This window comes from Heloderma suspectum, chromosome 7 (assembly GCF_057233095.1).
Source record: "Heloderma suspectum isolate Gila_16-S chromosome 7, 16-S_ref, whole genome shotgun sequence".
Lineage (NCBI taxonomy): Eukaryota > Metazoa > Chordata > Lepidosauria > Squamata > Helodermatidae > Heloderma > Heloderma suspectum.
Window position 1 is genome coordinate 34472839 of NC_139464.1, and position 23341 is coordinate 34496179.

The following is a 23341-nucleotide window of genomic DNA, read 5'->3' on the forward strand; positions in this document are numbered from 1 at the left end:
CCTTGGGTATCCGTGTTTGAGGAGGCTGGACGGAGTTAATGATGCGCGCTTGCTGAAGTCGACCTCGGTCTTTATTTTAAACACATTTACAGTATGCGTTTCTAAACAGAAGTAAGTCCCATTGAGTCCAATGCAGCTTACTCCCTGGTAAGCAGGTATAGGATTCAGCCTCGTGTGAAAGTCAGCCTCAAAGGAAGATTTGCAGGGCAAAATGGTCTGAAATAAATTACTTGATTTTAACTCAATGTAGGTTTGGTCAGATTGAAAAAGCAGCAGCAGCAGCAGCAGCAGCACCCTCCCTTCTTGCAGAGAGGGCTGTGTTTCTATTCTTTACTTATTTTATTTAAAAGGTATCCATCCTGTTGTTGTTTTTTCTTTTCACTTCAGTCCCCAAGGCAGGCTTACAATATAAAGAAATGGACCAAAAAACCATGTGTGTGTGTATATATGGTTTATTTAACAGCACAGCTACTGATGAGGGCAGAAACCAAAACGTTTAGCTTAAATATATTTTTTGAATACTCTGTTGTTAGTCTTTCTATCTTTCTTATATATTTTACCTTAAGACAGATGGCATCCACAGCGGATCCGGAGCCTCCTGGTTGCCTCGCTGCTGTGCCACTTTAGACCCCCACCCCGCCCCCTTCTATATCCATTTCTTTATATTGTAAGCCTGCCTTGGGGACTGAAGTGAAAAAAAACCCAAAACCCTCCAAGTGTAAAAATGGTTAACGGTAGCTACTTGTCAGCTGAATCAGAAGCTTACCTACAAATATGTCTATGTAGTTTGCTACTCTCCGGAACTCTGCTTTGTGCCCTCGGTAGTGTACTCATTCTGAACTACTCCTGGCTTTCCGATTTTAAACCATTTATATAGAAGCGGAAATGTCAACATGAAAGATGTTGTATCCCTCGAAATTTTCCTGGCAATTACATTTAAAACACACACAACCCAAACCAAACAAAGAAAAAAAAAGTTTAACACAAAAGTATCACAATTATTAAGTAGAAGTCTTGCTTACATAACTAACAGACAAACCCATAAATACAGATGGTGCATTTGGGCAATGGACTACGATCTTTGCAAAGTGTACTCACCTAGAACTTTGCGGCGCTTACTAAAGCCCTTTCCGGTTACATTTTTGTCCCACTGGGTTATTTATTGCTGGTATTATTTTACTTTTGGAATGGAGAGTGGGGCAGAAGGAATTAATCATCTAAATAATGAATGTTTATTTTATTTTATTTTATTTTAAAATACGGTTTGGAATCTCCTAGTTTGGGGCGTGTGGGAGAGATAAGGATACAAATAGACCTGTAAGGGAACGTCAACCAAATTCACATCGTTTCCAAGAAGAAATGAGAGCAATGCATTGCCCAAAGGCGCTTGTTTCACCTGAAGTCTAAACATGTTCCTTCTGATAACACTCAGCAATGTGGCTCACGACTCGAGTGTAGGCTCCATCAAAAGTCATTCGTCATTGTTTTGGTGACAGCAATTTGTCAGTGCATCCCGAAGAAAGAAGGTAGTACAAGGTAGTTATTAATATTTTCATACTAATTTTTTTAATTGATTTGACTAATTTGTTCATGTTACTGTCCTGCATTGCTTTTATAGTGGTGTGCAGTACAATCCTATACATGTTTACTTACTGGTCCCTCTATGCTTAATGGGACTTACTCCCAGGTAAAGATGTAATGAAAGTCGCGTTGTATTTTAATTTGTTAGGATGCATGGATGCATCTCTCTCTCTCTCTCTCTCTCTCTCTCTCTCTCTCTCTCTCTCTCTCAAGCTAGAAGATAGGGCATCCCAAGAAATCCAACAAACATTATTGTTGTTTTTTCCTAGTAGTAACTGTTCAGAATTACTATGATGTCTGTCCTGGAAATATATGGTGCAAAGCAGAAAGGGTGCATGTGTGCGCGCGCACACGTGTATCTTGAAAAGACTGAATGAGTGGGAAGCCATGAACCTGGTACCCTCCAGATGTTTTGGACTACAACTCCTATGATCTCTGACTATTGGTTACGCTGGCTGGGTCTGATGGAGTTGTGGTCCAAAACATCTGGAGGGCACCTGGCTGGGGAAGAATGGTAGACGTATCCTAGCAGTTGCTGTATGTTTGGGGTAGGTGGGGAGCTGTTTAGTATACTTGTGCCTCTGTCTATCTGTCTTTCTCTATCAGTGCAATCCTATGCATGTCTATTCAGATGTAAGTCCCACTAAGGTCTCTGATAGGCATGTAGAAGACTGCAGCCTAAGACATTTGTGCTTCCCCTTTCTTCCGAAAATGGTGCTCAAGCTGGCTACCATTAAATCATTAGCAGTGCATGTCTACTCAGAAGTTGTTCATTGTTGATCAGTCGTTAAGTCATGTCTGACTCTTCGTGACCCCATGGACCATAGCACACCAGGCCTTCCTGTCCTCCACTCTCTCCTGGAGCATGCTCAAGTTCATATTCATTGCATCGGTGATGCTATCTAGCCATCTCATCCTCTGCCGTCCCCTTCTCCTTTTGCCTTCAGTCTTTCCCAGTATCAGGGTCTTTTCCAGTGACTTTTCTCTTCGCATTAGGTGGCCAAAATATTTGAGCTTCAGCTTCAGTATCTGTCCTTCCAATGAGCACTCAGGGTTGATTTCCTTTAGGATGGACTGATTTGACCTCCTTGCAGTCCAGGGGACTCGTAAGAGTCTTCTCCAGCAATTGCAATGGGCCTTAGTACTCCCACATAAGTGGGTGTAAGGTTTGCAGACTAAAACAAAAGGAAAATGGAGACCAAAGTCCTCGTCTCCAGGGTCCAATAGGGATGCTCCAAAGCCAACTCCAAGTGGTGGACTGCTTTTTAACTCACTTCGTAGCTGTATAGGCCGGTGCTGTCCGAGGTGCTGAAACGTCGTCATTTTATCTGACTCCTAAACCTAGATATAGATTCAGGTCAGATTGGTGGGATCAAGCGTGACTCACTGCTTCCCCCATTAGGTCTGATTTGTGGAGAAAGAGGTTTTCCAGTCAAATTTCTTCCAGATGGACGGCTACCTTCTTAAAGCAGACCGCCAGAGACTTTCTTTGAGAAGTGCATTCTGAAGACGCTGCTAGTCTTTCTTCTTTGGCTTAATCCACCAGGATTAAGCAAGTTGAAGGCATTTGCAAACATTTTAAACACATTTTATTATATTTTAATTTGTTGTGTTTTAAAATTCTTGACACCTCTCATCAGCCCTAGCTGTGGACACACTTTACTGGGGACGTCTATGCGGGGTTTCAATCCAACACATAGACTGGAACACTTTTTGGTGTTGTCTGTTATGCTGCTAAAAAATGACCCAACTAAATACCATACATTAGAGTTAGTGATCAGTTCCTTTTTTAGTCCTTTTGAACTGGAAGACAAGAGAAATCCAAACCTGTGTTAAAAATACTTGAAAATGTTAGTTCACACCTATGGATAATGTCGGTAATAAAAGCAGATATTTAATTTAGAAATCACACACAGTTTTCCTGCTCATTTTCAAAACACACAAATGCATTAAAAGTTGAAGAGAGAATTGGTGACATTTTGCCATTTTTTTAAAAAAAAATCTGGAACCAGAGTATATCAAGAAAGAGAGCTGGAGACTGTGTGTGGGGTGGTGGTGGTGGTGGGAGATAGAGACATATCTTATTTCAGGAGTCGTGAGTTCCAAAGTATACATAAAATATATTGCTTGTTTTTTATTGCTCATTGTAATAGTTGTTTATTTTTTGTTTATATTATTAGCTGCTTTGGTGTTCCTTGACAGAAAGGTGGAATATTACTTAAATGTTTCAAGTACAAAAATGAAAATAAAATATAAACAAATCTATTAGATCTCTCCCAATATCATTTCAGTTGCTTGCAGTCTAGTAACTGAGGAATACAAACTTCATAAGAATGTTAGAGAAATAACATGTGTGTGTGTGTGTGTGTGGTTATTCTGAACTCTTACACGACTGCATTTGGAATTAAGACATGTGATTAGGTAGGCTGCAGTTTCATGGGGAAAGTTGTTCCAGACAACCTCATAATCTGGAATATCTCCACAATGAAAATGACACAGATCTTATTGGTCAAAAGCGTGGAGCAGTATCTTCTAACACAAGGTTTTAAGGTCTATGCCAATAAGCATCACTCCTGACGTCTGCTCTGCAGTGGGTTTTTTTAGGAGGTGGACAGTTTCACAAGGGACAAGAACTACATCCGGAAATCCAAGTAATAACCCCAGCTGAGCATTCTAAAGTGTAAATTAGCCAGTGTCTAATCTGTATACTGATCTAAATTCTTATTTATGTTGCTGCACTCATTCCTAGGTTAGCTAAATACTACTGCAGCAAGTTTCCCAGTTATGTCTGGTCTTTTGGGATAGCCTTGAGCTTTCACTGCAAACAACTGATGTAATTAAGGATACCTGTCTCCCTTAAAGTGCAATCCTGTGCATGTTCAGATAGAAAAAAAGTCCTTTCCCATCTAAAATGCATAAGACTGCACCCTTAATGTAATTTTGTCTTTCTTTTTTCTGTACCATTGCATGCCATGGGCATTATCCAGCCCCTGTTAAGCACCTGTCTAATGTCTAATGCATTTCCAGGAAGAGACTGAAGCACATATTTAACAGTGGGCTTACTTCCTAGTAAGTGGGTTTAGGATTGCAGCCTGACAGTGCAATCTTAAACAGGAATAGTCAGATATACAGTCAGAGCCAGAAATATTGGAACAAGGATAACTGTTTTGGCAGTTGGCCTCTGTACACCACCACACTGAAGTTGAAAGGAAACACACCCAGATGGGAGCGAAGTCAGGACTGTCAGCTGTAATTCAAGGGGTGTGACAAAAGTGGGGCACTAACCATTCAGGAAGGACAGCCAGTGGCATGCACGCACACCCATCATTGGTGGCTCATAAGTAATGGAACAAACCAACATCATTTCAAACTTAAGGATCACCTTTAATACCTGGATGAAAATCCCTTGCAGTCAATGACTGCCTGAAGTCTGGAACCCATGGACATGACCCAGTGCTGAGTTTCCTCCCTCGAGATGCTTTGCCAGGCCTTGACCACAGCTGCCTTCGCTGCTGCTTGTTTGTGGGTCTTTCTGCCTTCAGTCCTGTCTTCAGCAAGTGAAAAGCATGCTCTATTGGGTGACTGACTTGGCCATTGAAGAACATCCCACTTCTTTGCCTTCAGAAACTCTGGGGTAGCTTTTGCTGTATGTTTTGGGTCAGTATCCATCTGCAATATGAAGCGGCGTCCTCTCAGTTTGGCAGCATTCAGCTGAATCTGAGCAGAAAGTAGAGCCCTACACACTTCAGAATTCATCCTGCTGCTTTTATCAGCAGTCAGGTCATCAATAAACACCAGTGACCTGGTTCCATTGGCAGCCATACATGCCCATGCCATAACACTGCCTCCACCATGTTTGACAGATGATGTGGTATGCTTTGGATCATGAGCTGTTCCTTTCCTTCTCCATACTTTTTTCTTCCCATCATTCTGGTACAAGTGAATCTTGGTTTCATCAGTCCAAAGAATCTTATTCCAGAACTGGGCAGGCTTTTTTAGGTGTTTGCTGGCAAAGGCTAATCTGGCCTGTCTGTTCTTGAGCATTACCAGTGGTTTGCACCTTGTTGTGAAGCCTCTGTATTTACATTCATAAAGCTGTCTCTTGACTGTAGATGTTGACAATGACATGCCTACCTCCTCAAGAGTGTTCTTGAACTGGCTAGATGTTGTGAAAGGGTTCCTCTTCACCATGAGCAGAATTCTGCAGTCATCTACTTCAGTTGTCTTCTGTGGTCTTCCAGGCCTTTTGCTGTTGCTGAGCTTGCCAGTTAATTCCTTCTTTTTCAGGATGTTCCAAACTGTTATGTTGGCCACTCCCACTGTTTTTGCTATCTCTCTGATGGGTTTCGTTTGCTTCCTCAGCCTAATGGGTTTCGTTTGTTTCCTCAGCTTCCTTCACTCGCATGGACACCTCTTTGGACCTCATGTTGGGAGTTCCAGTGAACAGCTACCAAATGCAAATGTCACACTCAGAACCACCTCCAGGCCTTTTATCTGCTTGATTGGTCATGGGGTACCCAGGAAACAGGCCATACCTGGCCATGCAGCTGCTTGTCAGCCATTCGTTCCATTACTTATGAGCCTCCAACGATGGGGGTGAGGGTGTATGCCACTGGCTGTACTTCCTGAATGGCTAGTGCCCCACTTTTGTCACACCCCTTGAATTACAGCTGAAAGTCCTGACTTCACTCCCATCTGGGTGTATTTCCTTTCAACTTCAATGTGGTGGTGTACAGAGGCCAACTGCCAAAACAGTTATCCTTGTTCCAATATTTCTGGCCCTAAGTCCCCTTGGGTTCAATAGGGCTTATTATCAGGTAAATAGGTATAGGATTGCATCCTAAATCTCTTTAAAGGGCTTAAATTTGGCTGGATCATACCAAATATGATCTGAGTCATCCCCCAGTGGCTTTGTTTGACTCATCTCCATAATCAGGATTATTCATTTCAAATGTATTACGCAAATGGGAAATCATATTTTTCAACAACATCAATATGGTATTTACACTTCAAAGTGTTGTCTCCCACTCAGTTGTTGAATTGCCATATTATACTACATAGCACAGTTTTTGACTCTCAAGTGATCATTTTATACAACCTCTGGATATATGTAAGGAAGGGACTTTACCATAAGAGGTTCTTCTTCCTCACTCCACCCTTGATGGGGGAAAAATAATCTTAAAACAAGGCTTCAGAATTTCATCTTAAATGAATTCCAAGTTTAAGTCAATGGGTGTGTGTGGATTGTCTTACAGCATAACATGGATTAAAAAAAACAAAACAGGTTCCATGAAAGAATGTATTTTATTTACATAAAATGTATAAAATCATTATACACTTTTAATTTTGCTTTTTTAAAAGTGCAATGTTCAGTTTTTAAAAATTCTGTAAATTAACCTGCAATTTTTATGAAAGATATAAATGTAGGTGCATTTGCTCAAAATATTTAGCTTTACAAGTGTCCCTTTAACTTTAATGGAACTTGCTTCCAATTTAGGGCATAATCCTGTACCGAAGTACTGCTGGCTGAGGGGCTAAAGGATTGGGCAGAAGCCCTGCTATGCTGATAAAACTTGGTATATGTTGCTGGCATGATTGATGCACCAGTAAAACTGCTCAGATTCTGCCAGTGGAACTGTTCCCCCACAGAAGATACAACAGCTGAACAAGGAAAACAAGGCAGAGGAAGAGTGTGGCGTGGAAAGAAAGGAAAGAACATGGATGCCGTTCCTTACACCTCTAACACAGACTGACACTCAGGCCTAGAGATGGGCTCCTTCAAGGGACCGAGGCAGGTCTCATATAATTTTCCTTCAAGAGAGAGTTGAAATCCTCCAGAGTGATGTGCAGGTTGAGTCAGGTATTGCAAAGCCACAGGCATGTTCCTGTTTACCACATATGGGCAGTTACGTCCCTGGTGGTGGGGCTTCAACAGGCTTGGAGCTTATGGTCATATGAAGCTGCCTTATCCTGAGTCAGTCCCAGTGGAGGCTGGTGGTTCCAAGCTCGGCAGGGCTGTGATTCCACTCTGGGTTTCAGTCAGAACCAGCCAGAATTCTAACAGAGCTATCTAAGGTGCTGAATCCTATCCTCAAAATAAGAATAGGGCCCACCAAAATTGGAGCCACCAGCCTCCAATGGTCAGACCGATGGGAACTGACCTCTGCAGCATTTCAAGAAGAGGTCTTTGCCATCACTTGCTACCTCACCCTTTGACTGGAGATGCCAAGTACTGGACCTTCTTCAAGAAAAGCGTATGTTCTGCTACTGAGCCATGGTACCTTAAAGGCTCTTTCTCCTTGTTAGATGGGTTTTGCTTCCCCAGTGGACCTGTGTATTCTCTACACCAATTAATATGGATGTAAACTAGCTGAATTCGGATGCAAATTGGATGTAAAATAGCTGAAGTATATGGCACCTCCTCCATGCTGACATTGACCACCCCTTTTCTTAAACAATGCCAGCAATTGTTATTCCCACTTCCATCCCAGACAGAAATTCCATAACTTTGGTTAATACTTTTTCTTTGTGATTTTGCCTGGATTTCAAACTTCTTTATGACCTATCATTAAAAAAACTGTGGGAAAGAGAATCTACAGCATCAGGATGGTGCCATGCACTGCACTCTTTTCATGAGTAGTGCACAAACATGATAATTGGAATAGCTGCGATATACACACATGCACACGATACACACAAGGCAGAGCTAAGATAACTAATCAAACATAATTTCTCAGTGAACTTGGTCGTTCTTCCATTCCACACCCTCTCTTCCTTGTACAAAAAATTCTGGGAAGAATTCCTTATAGAAGATTCAGATCCATCTCACTGCTAATCCTTTCCCCTAACTTGCCTCCAGGACCTAGGTTGAGCCTAGAGGGAGAACTCCTACTCCTAGTGCTACCAGTCAAAATACATTGTGCAGCTATTTTATCTTTTCCTCCTTAAATGGTATGTTTTATAAAAAGAAAAAAGACAGAAGAAGTGGTGGGAAAACATGGGAAGTTACAAGTGGGAGACAATGTCTGGATCACTTGTCAGTTACTGTGAACGAGGCATGATGATTGCACAATAAAAGCGTCATCTGGAAACAGCCCTGCTGCCAACGCCACCAGTAGTAGCAATGCAGGAGTCATGGATCAGATTTATTACCTTTGTTTCACTATTGTATTTATAATAAAACATTTATATGTCAATATAATAAAATACACACACGGTTAAATCCAACGTTATGTGAGTGGACTTTCACTCATGCATTGGGAGTTTCCCTTCCCCTCCTCCCCTCTGAAACCCCCAGTATGGCCCCCAAAGCTACTCCAGGGGGTACTTTAACCCTCTGGAACAGATGGGGGGACTCACAGGAGGCTACAGGGGTGTGTTTGTGGAATTTGATCTGCCAGTGGTGTCCAGTCCACAGATGAAAATACACCATTGGATACAACCCATAATAAGCATATGAAATATCTGCTATATTCCTACATTATGTTAATTATTGGCACACTGATTTTTTTTCTTTAAAAGTCTGATATTTGTTTCATTGCATCCTTTTTGCCACGTGGCTCTCAGAACCAACGAAATGAATCTGAGAGCATCTTCCTCACTTTATCTTCTGTAGAGCATTGCAAAGAAGTCCCATTTCATCTACAAAGAAATCAAGAAAGTCAGTCCTTTGCTTTGCTCCTTGTTTATTCCATTTCTTCCCCACCCTTCCTCCAAGGAGTGCAAGGCAGTGTATATGAGGTCATTCCCATCTAATCTTCACCACAGTCCTAGGTAGGCAAGGTTTAGAACTAGTGACCCAGAGACGCTTGTGCAGGGATCTGAAACCATGGCTCACCAGTTCAAGTCCAGCACTCTCCCAGCTCACCTCTAATAAACAGAAGTGAGTCAGATGGCACAGCTGTATTGCCATGGACTGAGTGCCTGACACCCACGCGGTCTTGAAATGGGAAATGTTGACAATAGGATTGATATTGGATGAGGAACATTGCATGGCTTACTAGGAAGGAGAACAGTAAGTAAGAAGGCCAAGGATACCATGACTGTAGCCTTCTTGTCTGTAGATTCCCTAGATTAGGGCTGGGGATCCTGTGGCCGTCAAGCTGTTGTTGGACTCCAACTCCCATCAGCCCCACCCAGCTTGGCCAATGGTGAGCGGTGAGGGGGGTAGTAGTTCCTCAACATCTGGAGGGCCGCAGGTTCCCACCCCTGCCCTAGGTGATCAGGTGAAGGGGAACCAGAACGGGCTGTCTCATTGCACAGCATGTATGGATGTTGTTAAATCCATTCTGGCTGTGTTTCGCAGATTTTCAGGAGTCTTTCATTCTGTTGCCTGCTCAATGATAGAATCAGATTTTTGTATGAGAAGCTCATTCATTTGCAAATGTGCATTTGCACAAGTGTGCATTAGCACTAGTGCACCTTAGTGTGCATTACTGAATGTGCACTTGTGCAAATGACTGAAACTGCGGAAATTCCCCATCCAAAAGTTAAAAACACATACAACCAGTCTGGAAAGCTGCATGACTAGGGAAAAAAAAGACAGGTCCACTGCAGAATGCACGGGTGGGATTGATAGAAATCCAAACTCATGTGATTCCACTGTGGATTTCTCTGTTATCCTTATTCATTGCTGAAGACAAATTGGCTAGGAGCCAATCCTCAATGGAGGAATCATAGGTAGGTGGAAAGAGTGCTGCATTTGGATGCAATCCTTCCAAAGTTCACACCTCTGTATAGCCATAATGAATGGCCTTGGACTGGTCACTATCCCTCAACCTCAGAGTACTGTTGTGAGGACCATCAAGGCTGCCTGGAAAAATTAACGCTTGCAGAATATGAGAGACACCAGTGACATTTAGAGACTTTTTAGACTAACTGTTGTCCTTTCAAAATAGATTTGCATATAATTTCTCTCTCTCTTTATACAGAGAATATATTTGAATCTATTGTATTCTGTATGATGCTGGGCTTCCTTTTGGAGGGAAAAGTGGGACATATATGGACAGTGGTGGTGATGATGATGAATGGAGCTATTAAAATGTATGGAGTTATTGAAGCAAGCACATTCACTGCTCTGAACTTGGATACGGGAAGGGGAAAATCAATGTATATGTACGTATATTACATAGTTATTTCTGTCAAGAAATCAGCTGTGTTTATATTACGCCTATTTTATGAAAAATGCCAGGCTGATCAAATGAATTTTATCTTTCCAGTCTCCTTTCTGATCAGGATAAGGTGGCCAGGTTCTGTGCAGCTGCTAGTCTTTGTCATAGACTTTTGATAAAATAGTACCATTCCAACTGGGTAACTTACTTCCTGGTTTTATGTTAGTCTTTTGGAGTTTTTGTATAATTATCTACACGGAGTATGAATATTGTACATTTTATGTGCTGATCTAATAAAATCTATCTATCTCAGTGGAGACCGGTGGCTCCAATGTCATCAGAGCGATGAATCCACTCCAGGTTTCAGTCAGAACCAGTCAGAACTCTGAAGAAGCTATCCAAAGTTGGATAACTCCTTTAGAGTTCTGACTGGTTCTGACAAACCCAGAGCAGATTCACCACCCCACTGACATTGGAGCCACTAGCTCCCACGGATCTGTCTGTCTGTCTGTCTGTCTGTCTATCTAATGTATATCAAGTGCAATTACTTACTGCTGATGGCATCAGCTAAATTCTTCAGCTGCTTTATGTTGTCCAGAACCTCAATCCTTTCAGTGTATGGATTGTAACGGACTGAGAATGGACGGGAAATTGTTGAGGCATATTTCCTGAAGGACAACACAGAAACATGAATGCTTTCCAATATTTGTGCTTTTGATGAACGAGCATCCTTCACAGATGGCAAATGTAGATGTTACAACTCATGTGAAATGGAAAGGTGAAAGATAAAGCAAAGGTCTTGTGCAATAAATGACAGGGAGCAATCATGCATGTCTTGGCGATGGGCGGGGCAAAGTCCCTCCCTTGATTTGGATGGGAGATGACATTTGGGGGGGAGAGGGCTGTTCTTAGCCTTCTCTCAGTGTTCTCCCTCCCCCTTTGTGGCATTTTCTATTTAAACTTCAGCTTAGGTGAGTTTTCCTGTATTTATTTGTTAATACATTGATCTCTTCACCCTTCAAATAAACATTTCCAGGGCCAGTTGACAGGTGAGTCTCAGAAGCAGCACTGAGAAGCAGTGTGTGCCCTTCATGTATTATGGGCACACAGAAGAACCCCCCAATAATTCAACCAAACTGGAATAGAGGTTAAATTATTACCTTAACTTTTGCTTTGCATCTTTAAAACTTTCAGCAACGTAGTAAATAGGCTGGAATTCAGTAACAGGATATTTCTGAACTGCTGTCTTTTCTAAGTTGAGAGGTTCAGTGATAGGTTTACTGGATAAGCAATACTGAAAGAGAAAGGCAGAAAGGTTTTGATTTTAAACAGAAATTATTATTATTATTATTATTATTATTATTATTGCCATACCACAACATAATCTCGTCTAACTCTAAGGGCATGGTGGGTGCCAGCAGGACTGTAGCCAAAACAGGACTACTGAGAAACAGAACATATCAGCATGTTTGAGGAAACCCGAAGGTTTGTAGAAGCTGCCTTGAGTGTAATTTATACCCTGCCTTTTTTGGTAGAAAGGCAGGGTATAAATCAAATAAATAAGTAAGTAAGTAAGTAAATACATACATACATATATATATAAAATCCAATGTAAACAACAACAAATGAAGGGGCCAAAAACCAAACACAAAACAAGACAAAAAGCTGAATGAGGATTGAGCATGCCCAGTAGCCACAGAATCTAGAGTGATGGTTGGAAAAGAAAACACAAAACAAGACAAAAAGCTGAATGAGGATTGAGCATGCTCAGTAGCCACAGAATCTAGAGTGATGGCTGGAAAAGAAAACATAGCGTGGGGGCTTGGATTGAATGGCTGGCAACTAGAAACAACCCTGAACAGGAGCATTCCTTTCAGGAGGGAGGACGTGCTGCAAGACCCCCTTGTTCTTCCTATTAACAAGGATTATATTCTGGTTGTACTGATGTCCCTTTGTGATGGGAGAAGGGCTGGATCCTTATACTAGCCTTCCTCCACCTGGTGGCTTCCAGATGTGTTGGACTACAACTCCCATCATCCACAGTGAGCATGAGGCTGGGAGCTGTAGCCCAACACTTCTTTAGTCAGATTGGGGGCTGCTGACTAAAACCCAGAAATAATAATCTGGCCCCAGTCATATGCAACTAATCTTGTACAACAAGTAGTACGTTAAAAGATGCATCCATTCAGTTCAAAGGAGTCCAGAAGAGAACCACGATAGGAATGTAAATCCATATACAAGTGAACAGAGGTATTGGCTATATCTGCACAAGTCTGCTTCCGTCACACAGGGATCAATCTTGCTGGGATAGGTGACAATGTATGGAGGCAGACAACATATCCTTACCTCATTGATCTTTCCATCTAAGGAAAAGGAAATGTAAAGATGGTGACACAGTCAAAGTTACTCAGAGAAGTACAGATGGAGATGTGATTTGAAGATCAATGGGATCTTCTCAAACTGGGGAGAGGTAACGAGTGAGGTACCGCAGGGCTCAGTCCTGGGCCCAGTGCTCTTCAACATTTTTATTAATGACTTGGAGGAGGAGGTGCAGGGATTACTTATCAAATTTGCAGATGACACAAAATTGGGCAGGACAGCTAATACCTTAGAAGACAGAAACAAAATTCAAAGTGATCTTGATAGACTGGAGCACTGGGCAGAAAACAACAGAATGACATTTAATAGGGATAAATGCCAAGTGCTGTCCCTAGGAAAAAGAAACCAAATGCACAGTTACAAGATGGGGGATACATAGCTCAACAACACTGCAAGTGAGAAGGATCTTGGAACTGTTGTAGATCACAAGCTGAATATGAGTCAACAATGTGATGTGGCTGCAAAAAAGGCAAATGCTATTTTGGGCTGCATTCATAGAAATATAGCTTCCAAATCATGCAAAGTACTAGTTCCCCTCTACTCAGCACTGGTTAGGCCTCATCTGGAGTACTGTGTCCAGTTCTGGGTGCCGCACTCAAAGAAGGATGCAGACAAGCTGGGGAGGGTTCAGAGGAGGGCAACAAAGATGATCAGGGGACTGGAAACAAAGCCCTATGAAGAGAGACTGAAAGAACTGGGCATGTTTAGCCTTGAGAAGAGAAGACTGAGGGGAGATATGATAGCGCTCTTCAAGTACTTGAAAAGTTGTCACAGAGAGGAAAGCCAGCATCTCTTCTCGATCATCCCAGAATGCAGGACATGGAAGAGTGGGCTCAAGTTACAGGAAGCCAGATTCCAGCTGAACATCAGGAAAAACTTCCTGACTGTTAGAGCAATACGACAATGGAAGCAGTTACCTAGGGAGGTAGTGGGCTCTCCCACACTGGAGGCATTCAAGATGAGGCTGGACATCCACCTGCCAGGGATGGTCCAACTTGGATTCCTGCACTGAGCAGGGGGTTGGACTCGATGGCCTTGTAGGCCCCTTCCAACCCTACTATTCTATGATTCTATTACTCTATAACCCACCCAGGATTCCTTCAAGGCATATTCTAGGACACCACATCACTCTGACCCCAACATGTTTTTTTCCATGACATGAACACAGCCTCCCCTTGCTCCAGTCTTCACCCCATCTTGGGTCCAAGCTTCATTCGATGGGGTCTCAATGTTTTTTCTCAAGGTGGGAATACAGCCCACGGAATATGGTGACTTTAGGCCAGACCCACAGTGCAAGGACTTTTGAAGAAGTGCAGCCAGTGATGATAGTCAGTTCCTCCTCATGAGGAAACTCCCAGAGAACTACATTGTATCTTGCAGGACCCTACTTGGCAACGTATAATCCAGCCTGATCTCTGAGGATGAAATGCAACACAACCGCTATGGGCCAGTAACACCACCAATACCAAGTACCTCTGCTCACAGCTCTTCACATGCATTATTGCAACCATTCTTCCAACAGCCTTGAAAAGATGGCCAGTGTTATTTACCTTTTCCCCGTTGCAGATGAGGAATAGCTGAGAGAAAGTGGCTTGGTTATGGCCTCCAGAAAAGTTCATCTCATATCTCATGCTCTCACCCATTTGCAAGGCATTTGTGATCTCTTTACAGGCACACATCTTACAGAGGTGTCACAAGAATTTGAATAGAGTTGCTTGACCATGCAAACCCGCCTGCTCAAATTCTTCTGAGCAGAATCGAGGGGGCCATGTAGCCTCGATCCTGCTCACACCCCTACTCTCTGCCGCCTCCTCCTTCTCCCCCCTGTGTGTAAAATGCAGCCAGTGGCTTTTTCAGCTCATGAGGGATGAACTACAATCCCCATGATCGCCAATGTAAAATGCCAGGATCCTGGCCCCCAAGGTGAGTCCCCCCCCCCCCGACTTGGGGATAGGAATATGTGCAGCAGAGAGAATGAGCATTCCAATAGAACTCTCAAAGGGCCCCATTATTTTTCAGGGCAACCACAGGGCTGTTTGTCCAGCTCTAAAATGTTATCAGCTATAAGACTTGATGCATACAAAACAGAGCAATTTAGGGCACAACCCTATGCATGTTTAGGCAGAAATAAGTCCGACAACTCCCAGCATTCTCCAGCCAGCATGGCTGGCTGGGGCATGCTGGGAATTGTAGGACTTTTTTCTGTATAAACATGCATAGGGTTGCACTCTTAGACATCATTATTTCACTTGTTTAGTAGAAACAGGAAAACGGTCCTATATCTATACCTGCAGTTCACCAAATGACGACAGCAGTCCAGCACCATAAGCCTTAATCGCATGGCCTTCTTTACACAGCCCAAATTCCACTGTAAACCAGTAAACCTGGTATAAAGTAAGACACAAAGATTATTTGTATCAGTTGTGACTGTGAGCAAAGTCCCAGATGATGCTATGCCTGTGGTGATAAACCAAATAAAAGAGATGCATGATAGGACAGTGTAGAAATGCCCAGTGTTAGGGCTCAAGTACCTTTAACATTTTAAAGATGAAGGTGGTGTGCTTTTTTTGGCCAGGTGTTGCTTTCCAAACCTTCAACTTCCGACAACATATGAAATGCAGGTCATAATCATATTTATTTATTATTATTTCTAGGCTATCTTGTAAATAAGCCCACAAATTACCTAGGGAGGTGGTGGGCTTTCCCACACTGGAGGCCTTCAAGAGGAGGCTGGACAGCCATCTGTCAGGGATGCTCTGACTTGGATTCCTGCATTCAGCAGGGGGTTGGACTCGATGGTCTTATAGGCCCCTTCCAACCCTACTATTCTATGATGCTATGAAATTCTCCTTCTACACACTTCAGTCCTACTTTGCATACAGCCAAATGTACAAGTATCATCATCAGCTGCATACAGCACAAGCGCTAAGCCCACAAACACTGCTAGCATGGTTTAAAAACAAAACAAAAACCCTAGCCTGCTATGTGGCACATAGCCTGCATATCCATGCTGGCCATGAAAGAGAGGGAAGCCCTATCTTCTGTGGCTCACATTTAGATGTAGGGCCTTCTCTGCTGTGGCACCCCAGCTGTGTAATGCCCTCCCCTTAGAGGCCTGATTGGCTCAGACATTGGTTTCATTTCAGCACAAGTTAAAATATGGCTTTTTATCAAAGCCTTTAAGGGCTCAATACACTCCCTAAAGTGTTGTTGTTGTTGTTCAGTTGTTCAGTCGTGTCCGACTCTTCGTGACCCCATGGACCATAGCATGCCAGGCCTTCCTGTCCTGCGCTCTCTCCCGGAGCGCGCTCAAGTTCATATTCAGTAGCACACTGTTTTAACTGTTTTATTGTTTTAGATTTTAAATTGGTGTTAGCTTGCATAATGGTTTAATATGTTTCTAGCTGTTTAAATTATGTATTGTTTTATACCATCTAAATTGATTTTATCTGTATGCTGCCCTGAGATTCTAATGATATAGGTGAGAGCTGGACTGTAAGGAAGGCTGAGCGCCAAAGAATTGATGCTTTTGAACTGTGGTGCTGGAGAAGACTCTTACGAGTCCCCTGGACTACAAGGAGGTCAAATCAGTCCATCCAAAAGGAAATCAACCCTGACTGCTTATTGGAAGCTGAAGCTCAAATATTTTGGCCACCTAGTGCGAAGAGAAAACTCCCTGGAACAGACCCTGATGCTGGGAAAGATTGAAGGCAAAAGGAGAAGGGGACCGCAGAGGATGAGATGGCTCGATAGCATCACCGATGCAATGAATATGGACTTGAGCACGCTCCAGGAGAGAGCGCAGGACAGGAAGGCCTGGCGTGCTATGGTCCATGGGGTCACGAAGAGTTGGACACGACTGAATGACTAACAACAACAACAAATGTTTTAAATAAATAAATAAATTTATTTCTACATGAGGCTTTTATCTCACACCTTTACCGAGGCTTCTGCTTCCAGAGTCTTTGTGGGATTAAGCTCGGCTCCTTCACATGTGTTTTTTTCTGTGGGTTTTCTTTCTCTGCTTTTCTATATGTTTCATTATACAACCACTAGATGGTGCTGTGGTATAGCAGAATTACACAATTACCAGGCTTCATAATGTGTTTTTGAAATAATAGCAGATTTTCCTTGTTAGGAAAAAGTATGTTGCAAGGAGCGGGATAGGCCTTGGAGGAGGAGGATGTTGTATAAAGGGCCCACAAACTACTGTGAGTGAGCAATCACGAGTGCACAATAAAAGCTTTGTGCAGAAAAGCTCGTAGACTTATAGCCTCTTGGTGGGCTAGTAAAAAAAACAAACCTTCTACTAAGGGAAGGAAAGACAGTGCGCTGTGCATTTCCTTCCACCACAGCTAGTATAGAAACCAAGTGGACAGTTGGAGAAAGGAGAGGGCAACCCCTCCACCAGTCCTCTGCACAAAATTCTTGGTCATCTATAGCTACCAGACAACTTGACAAATGCCAGGCCGCCATGCGCAAAGGAGGACAGGTTCCCTGTGCCTTTAATGGAGAAGAGAATTGGGCAGAAAAGTGGCACCTCTTAATCTCTTTCTTCTACATGTTTATTAAAGCTCCTGTAGCCCTGTATGGGGCTAAATTTACAAGTGTTATCTTTAGATGCATGTTGCTATGCATGCTGCCCCAATGGTCATGATCTATTAGTGAATGGCTTAATTGTATTAACACTGTGATAGGTAATGGAATTAAATACATTACTCCCATTAACAGTATAATATACCATATCTTGCATGTAAACATGGAATTTAATCCAATGAGACCTGAATTTGGTGCTAGACCATACTGAAACTGACACCCAAAATTCTAGAGTTACCGTAGCAAGTTTCTCAATGTATTCATCTGGAGCTCCCAGGGAAGCCAATCCAATTTCCTGTAAAAATGAAAGTTTATTATTCTCTGTTTTAAAAAACATGCATCTTTTTTTGTAACTAGAGCTGAAATAATTTGAGGGAAAATTCTCATTGTTGTTGTTGCAAAATTTCAGTTTATATTCTCCTAAATGATTTCCCTGCAACATCCTTGATTATGGATGATGTTAGATATGTGGATTTTATTTTTTAAAAAATGAAGTGGAAAAGTACAGAGTTTTTAAAGTTGATAGCAGCATTATTGCCTTAAAAATTAATAATCAGGACAGTTTTTTTTTAAAAAAAGTACTGAGAAATGTGACATTTCAAAAAACCCCCTAAACATTCAAGTGTAAATTCTGCAATGCTGTTGAGTCTTAAAATCATCCAAACATTTTATTTTAGATCTAAGTGGCACCATCTAAGACGGCCTTCTCCAACCTGATGACCTCCAGATGTGCTGGACTGCAACTCCCATCATTCCCAGCCATCAGTCCAACACATCTGGAGGGCACTGGGGTCAGGAAGGCTGATCTAAGAGGACAGCTTTAAACAGCCAGGAGAAATTAGCACTTCCTAAGTACTTATTTAATAACTTGCTACCAACCTAGAGTGCAATCCTATGAATGCTTAGACAGAAAAAAGTCCTACAACTTACAGCCTACAACTTAGTACTCACTAAGTACTTATTTGGTAACTCGCTACCAACTTAGGGCATGACCCTATGAATGTTAAGACAGAAAAAGGTCCTAAAGCTCCCAGCAATCCCCAGCCATCATGCTTGGCTGGGGAATGCTGGGAGTTGTAGGACTTTTTTCTGTCTAAACATGCATAGGATTGCACCTTTAGTGAGATAACTTGTCTCCACCAAGGAACATACCAGCCACAAAAACCAGTTGTGGATGTTTTGTGGACATTCGTAAAGGCACAGAGCGCCAAAACAGCATTCCGGTGCTTGTGAAGAGGTGTCCTTAGGGATCCTAAAATCTTTAGTTATTCTTTTGTATACCATCCCCATAACTATACCCCCCCACGCACTGTGTCTCAAAGCGGAGTGCTCTCCCTTTTGCTCAAGCACCTTGCCTGAAGAAAACCCTGTATGACTCTTCCAGGACTCCGGAACATGCAGAGAAGCGAGCCCCCTTCATGCCTGACTCACACAAAGGGGCAAAGCATGGAAAGACTGAAAGAACTGGGCATGTTTAGCCTTGAGAAGAGAAGACTGAGGGGAGAGATGATAGCGCTCTTCAAGTCCTTGAAAGGTTGTCACAGAGAGGAAGGCCAGGATCTCTTCTCGATCATCCCAGAGTGCAGGACACGGAATAATGGGCTCAAGTTACAGGAAGCCGGATTCCGGCTGAACATCAGGAGAAACCTCCTGACTGTTAGAGCAATACAACAATGGAACCAATTCCCTAGGGAGGTGGTGGGTACTCCCATGCTGGAGGCATTCAAGATGAGGCTGGACAGCCATCTGTCACGTGACTTGGATTCCAGCACTGAGCAGGGGGTTGGGCTCAATGGCCTTGTAGGCCCCTTCCAGCCCTACTATTCTATGATTCTGTGATTCTATGAGAGAGGGGCTGTGGAGCCTCCGCACTTCTGGCACACGGGGCTCCTCCTGCCCTGCCTGCAGTTCCCACGTTGGTTGGGAAGTTCTCGATTGCTTGGGAAGCCTACCGCCATAGAGCTATTGGGGCTTACATAGACCCCCTGAAGGAGACTCTCCCATTGGTTCCTGCATGATCCTGCCAGTCCATTGTCATCATTAAAATATAGGCTTTACTTACTTGGGAAAACTGAGCAAAACTGGGATCAGCAAACAGGGGGACATGTCCTAGGAGTTCATGGCAAACATCACTGAAAGAGAAACAATATGAATTAATTCTGCGACGGGGGTGGAGGTGGGGAAGCCCAGAAATAAAACAAGTCGCATCACACTAAATACGGGCACAATCCTATGCAATTCTAGACAAAAAAAGTCCTACAACTCCCATGCATGGCTGGCTGGGGAGTGCTGGGAGTTGTAGGACATTGTCCCATCTAAATATGGATAGGACTGCAGTCTAACTAACTAAATAGAGATCTAGACCTGACTTGCTACATATTAAACTCTCCAAATCAAATCTGTATTGTGCTTACAGAGCCTGGGAGATGAGAGAGTTTTTTTTAAAGCCCCCTTATTTTGTAATTTTTATCACTGTTATTATATTGTATTTGCCTTTTTAATGTTATGTACACAGCCCTGGGATCCCTTGTGGACGAAGGGTGGCTCATAAATGCTGAAAAAGAATGAATAAATAAATGTGGAACAACAGAGCTAGCTCAGAGCTAGCTCAGAGCTAGCAAGACCTGGCGGCCCTGACGCAGATCACCAAGTACCGTGTAATGACAGCTCTTACTTCCTGAAAAATCCCAGCACACAACTTTCACTCCTCCAGCTATATACCGCTGTTTCAAGGGGTCCTGCTCCCACTGCTGATTTTGCCTTCTCTTTCCTGCCCTTTTTGCTTGAAACTGCCTCTCAGAATGAGGGATGGTGTGGGTGCCCATCTCGGTCTGGGATTCTGATGGGCTGGCCGCACCCGCACCCTCCAAGCCACTCCCGCCAAGCCCTCGCCCCCGCTCAGCCCCCTCCCATGCTCACCAAGCTGCCCGCAACTTACCCAGGCCCTGTCCCCCTCCATCGCGATCACCATGTTTTGAAAAATATGGTGATCGCAATACTGTACCCATTGACTTATATGCAAGCTGGCGCTATAAATCGTGTGTATATGGGCGATTCATGGTGCCATTTTACATATATGTCTGTGTGCACATGATTTTTCGCACATAAACTCATACGCAAAATGGTACTGCGAATCACCCATATACACAAGATTCATGGTGCCATTTTGCATATAAGTCTATGGTACAGTATTGCGATCACCATGTTTTTTCAAAACATGGAGATCGTGGCGGAGGTGGACGGGGCCTGGGTAAGTATGGGCAGCTCAGCGAGTGGGTGTGGGGCTTGAGCATGGGTCTGGGGACAGTGGCTGGAGGGGTGCCTGGAGAACCCGGACAGGGTGGGGGTGGGGGGTGCCCATCCATCCCTGCTCAAAACACCCTTTTCATGCCACCTCTCTCTGTCACGCTCTTCCTTCATGCCTGTATACCGGGGTGGGCAACATGTGGCTTGCAGAGTGCATGTGGCCCTCCCCAGAGGTTTTTGCGGCCCTGCCAGGTCACACAACCACTGTGGCCACTGCCACCGCTGCACAAATGGTGGCTCAGTGGTATAGCACACACTTTGCATGCAGAAGGTCTCAGGCTCAATCCCTGGCATCTCCAGGTAGGGTTGGAGAAACTCCTTCCTGAAACCCTGGAGAGCCTCGGCCAGTCAGTGTCGACAATTCTGGGCTATGATCTGTCCCAGTGTAAGGCAGCTTCCTATGTTCCTATGGAATCCCAGTGGTCCTGCTGGGAAACAAAGCATGTGCTACCTGAGCACCCTGTTTCTTAGCAGAATTGCTGTTTTGGCAGTGCTCATCGCAGCACACTAAACAGCTGTTTTGCTGGGCTGGAGGGGAGCACAATTCTACCAGGAAACAAGGCATGCACTACCCATGCACCTTGTTTCCCAGCAGAATTGCTGGGATTCCACAACCACCTTGGCCACTTTGGGCAGCTGTGGCAGGGGAGGGATGCAGCCCACAGAGGCTTCCAGGGGAGGCATTGTGGCCCCCAAACCTCCAAATTTGCCCACCTCAAGTCCTGTACCCTACTGTAACTAGGCATCAGTATCTGTAACTGGAGAGCCAGGGCCTGCAGGAGAAGCCACCACCACCACCACCACCACCGGGGAAGAGGCGTGCTCGCCGCTGCTGGGCCTGCTGCTGCCGCCGCTGCCACCACCACCAGGCCTTCCCTGTGGACTTCTGCCTGGCAGACCGCCAGTCCCTGCAGGACCAGGCCCCCAGGTACCGAGCCAGCTGTGCTGCTCCACCTGCCCCTCCCTGGAGGGGCTACATAAGCTGGCTGGCTGAGGTGGCCTGGGAGAGCCAGGGCCTGCAGGAGAAGCCACCACCACCACCACCGGGGAAGAGGCGTGCTTGCTGCTGCTGGGCCTGCCGCCGCCGCCACCACCAGGCCTTCCCTGTGGACTCCTGCCTGGCATTTTTAAGGGGATTTTAATTGTTTTGTTTGTTTGTTTTATTTTGTTGGGGGGGGATTTTGTTGTGTTTTTAGAGGTGGGTAGCCTGCCTGATAGGCGGGAGCGAGGGGGCATGTGTCCACCTGATGGAGGCAGTGGGGGGAGTGTTGGGGGCCAGAACATACCGAGGCTGGGCGGCAGGCGCTGGCGGAGCGCTAGGGGCAGGCCATGCCAGGTAAGGGGAACAAGGGAGAGATGTGTAGTATCTGTCCCCTGCTCTGGGCCTGTCCAGAGCCAAAGGATGGCTGGGGGAGGCGTGACCCCATCTTCTGGCCTTCGTTTGCTGCTCTGCAATGCCAGGTCTGTTACCCAGAAAACCTCCCTCATCCATGACATGATCCTGGATGAGGGTGCAGACCTGGCATGTATTACGGAGACCTGGCTGGCCGAGGCTGCTGCTCCAACCCTTGCAGCCATGTGTCCAGCTGGATTTTCGTATGCACAGCAGCCGAGGGCTGGGGATCGGGGAGGGGGAGTGGCTGTTATCTACTGAGAGTCCTTGGTCTTCACCAGACCCCCTCTCCGGGAGACCAAGGTTGCTGAGTGCATGTACTGGAGGTTGGGCCCGAAGGGCAGTCTGGGGATTCTGCTCATGTACCGTCCACCCCGCTGCACGACTGACTCCCTGGCCGAGGTGCTTGAGGTGGTCTCTGATGTGCGTGTACAGTCCCCTAACTTACTGGTGTTGGGGGACTTCAACGTACATTCGGAGGCCATCCTCACAGGAGCACCTCGGGACTTCATGGAGACCATGGCCTCCTGGGAGCTGCACCATATTCTAACTGGGCCCACCCATGTAGCCGGTCATGCACTAGACCTTGTGTTTGTTTCTGGAGAAGCGGGGAGTGATCTGGAAGTCGGGGGTATATCCACCACCCCCTTGTCATGGTCAGATCACTATCTGGTGATGTTGGACTTCCGCAGGGATGGAGGACCCATTAAAATGGTCCGCCCCAGGCGTCTTATGGATCCAAATGGATTCCTGAACGCGCTTGGGGATTCTCTGGGGCATGCCAACGGCCACTCGGTCGAGACCCTGGTGGGTGGCTGGAATGCTGCAATCATTGGGGCATTAGATCGGGTGGCTCCAAAACGCCCTCTCCCCCTGAACAGGGCTCGGACTGCACCATGGTTCAATCCGCGGTTACGAGCTCTGAAACAGGAGGTGAGACGGCTAGAGTGCCGGTGGCGGAAGTCTCGCTCCAAAG

General features: G+C 44.6%; 2 protein-coding genes across 2 annotated transcripts in view; both read right to left on the minus strand.

Moving 5' to 3' along the window:
- The window catches only part of LOC146339516 (tyrosine 3-monooxygenase-like), a 46137-nt gene extending 38129 nt beyond the window's left edge, over positions 1-8008 (minus strand). The window contains exon 1 of the mRNA XM_084811881.1: positions 7791-8008. Within this exon, the coding sequence (XP_084668007.1) occupies positions 7791-8008 (218 nt within the window). The remainder of the gene's footprint in view (positions 1-7790) is intronic.
- Positions 6868-23341, minus strand: part of PAH (phenylalanine hydroxylase) — a 62356-nt gene continuing 45882 nt past the window's right edge. Inside the window, exons 8-13 of the mRNA XM_084809609.1 lie at positions 19729-19798; positions 17905-17961; positions 15359-15454; positions 11852-11985; positions 11244-11359; positions 6868-9222 (exon numbers count right to left, since the gene is read on the minus strand). Coding sequence (XP_084665735.1) covers positions 9179-9222; positions 11244-11359; positions 11852-11985; positions 15359-15454; positions 17905-17961; positions 19729-19798 — 517 coding nt within the window. The 3' untranslated portion in view covers positions 6868-9178. The remainder of the gene's footprint in view (positions 9223-11243; positions 11360-11851; positions 11986-15358; positions 15455-17904; positions 17962-19728; positions 19799-23341) is intronic.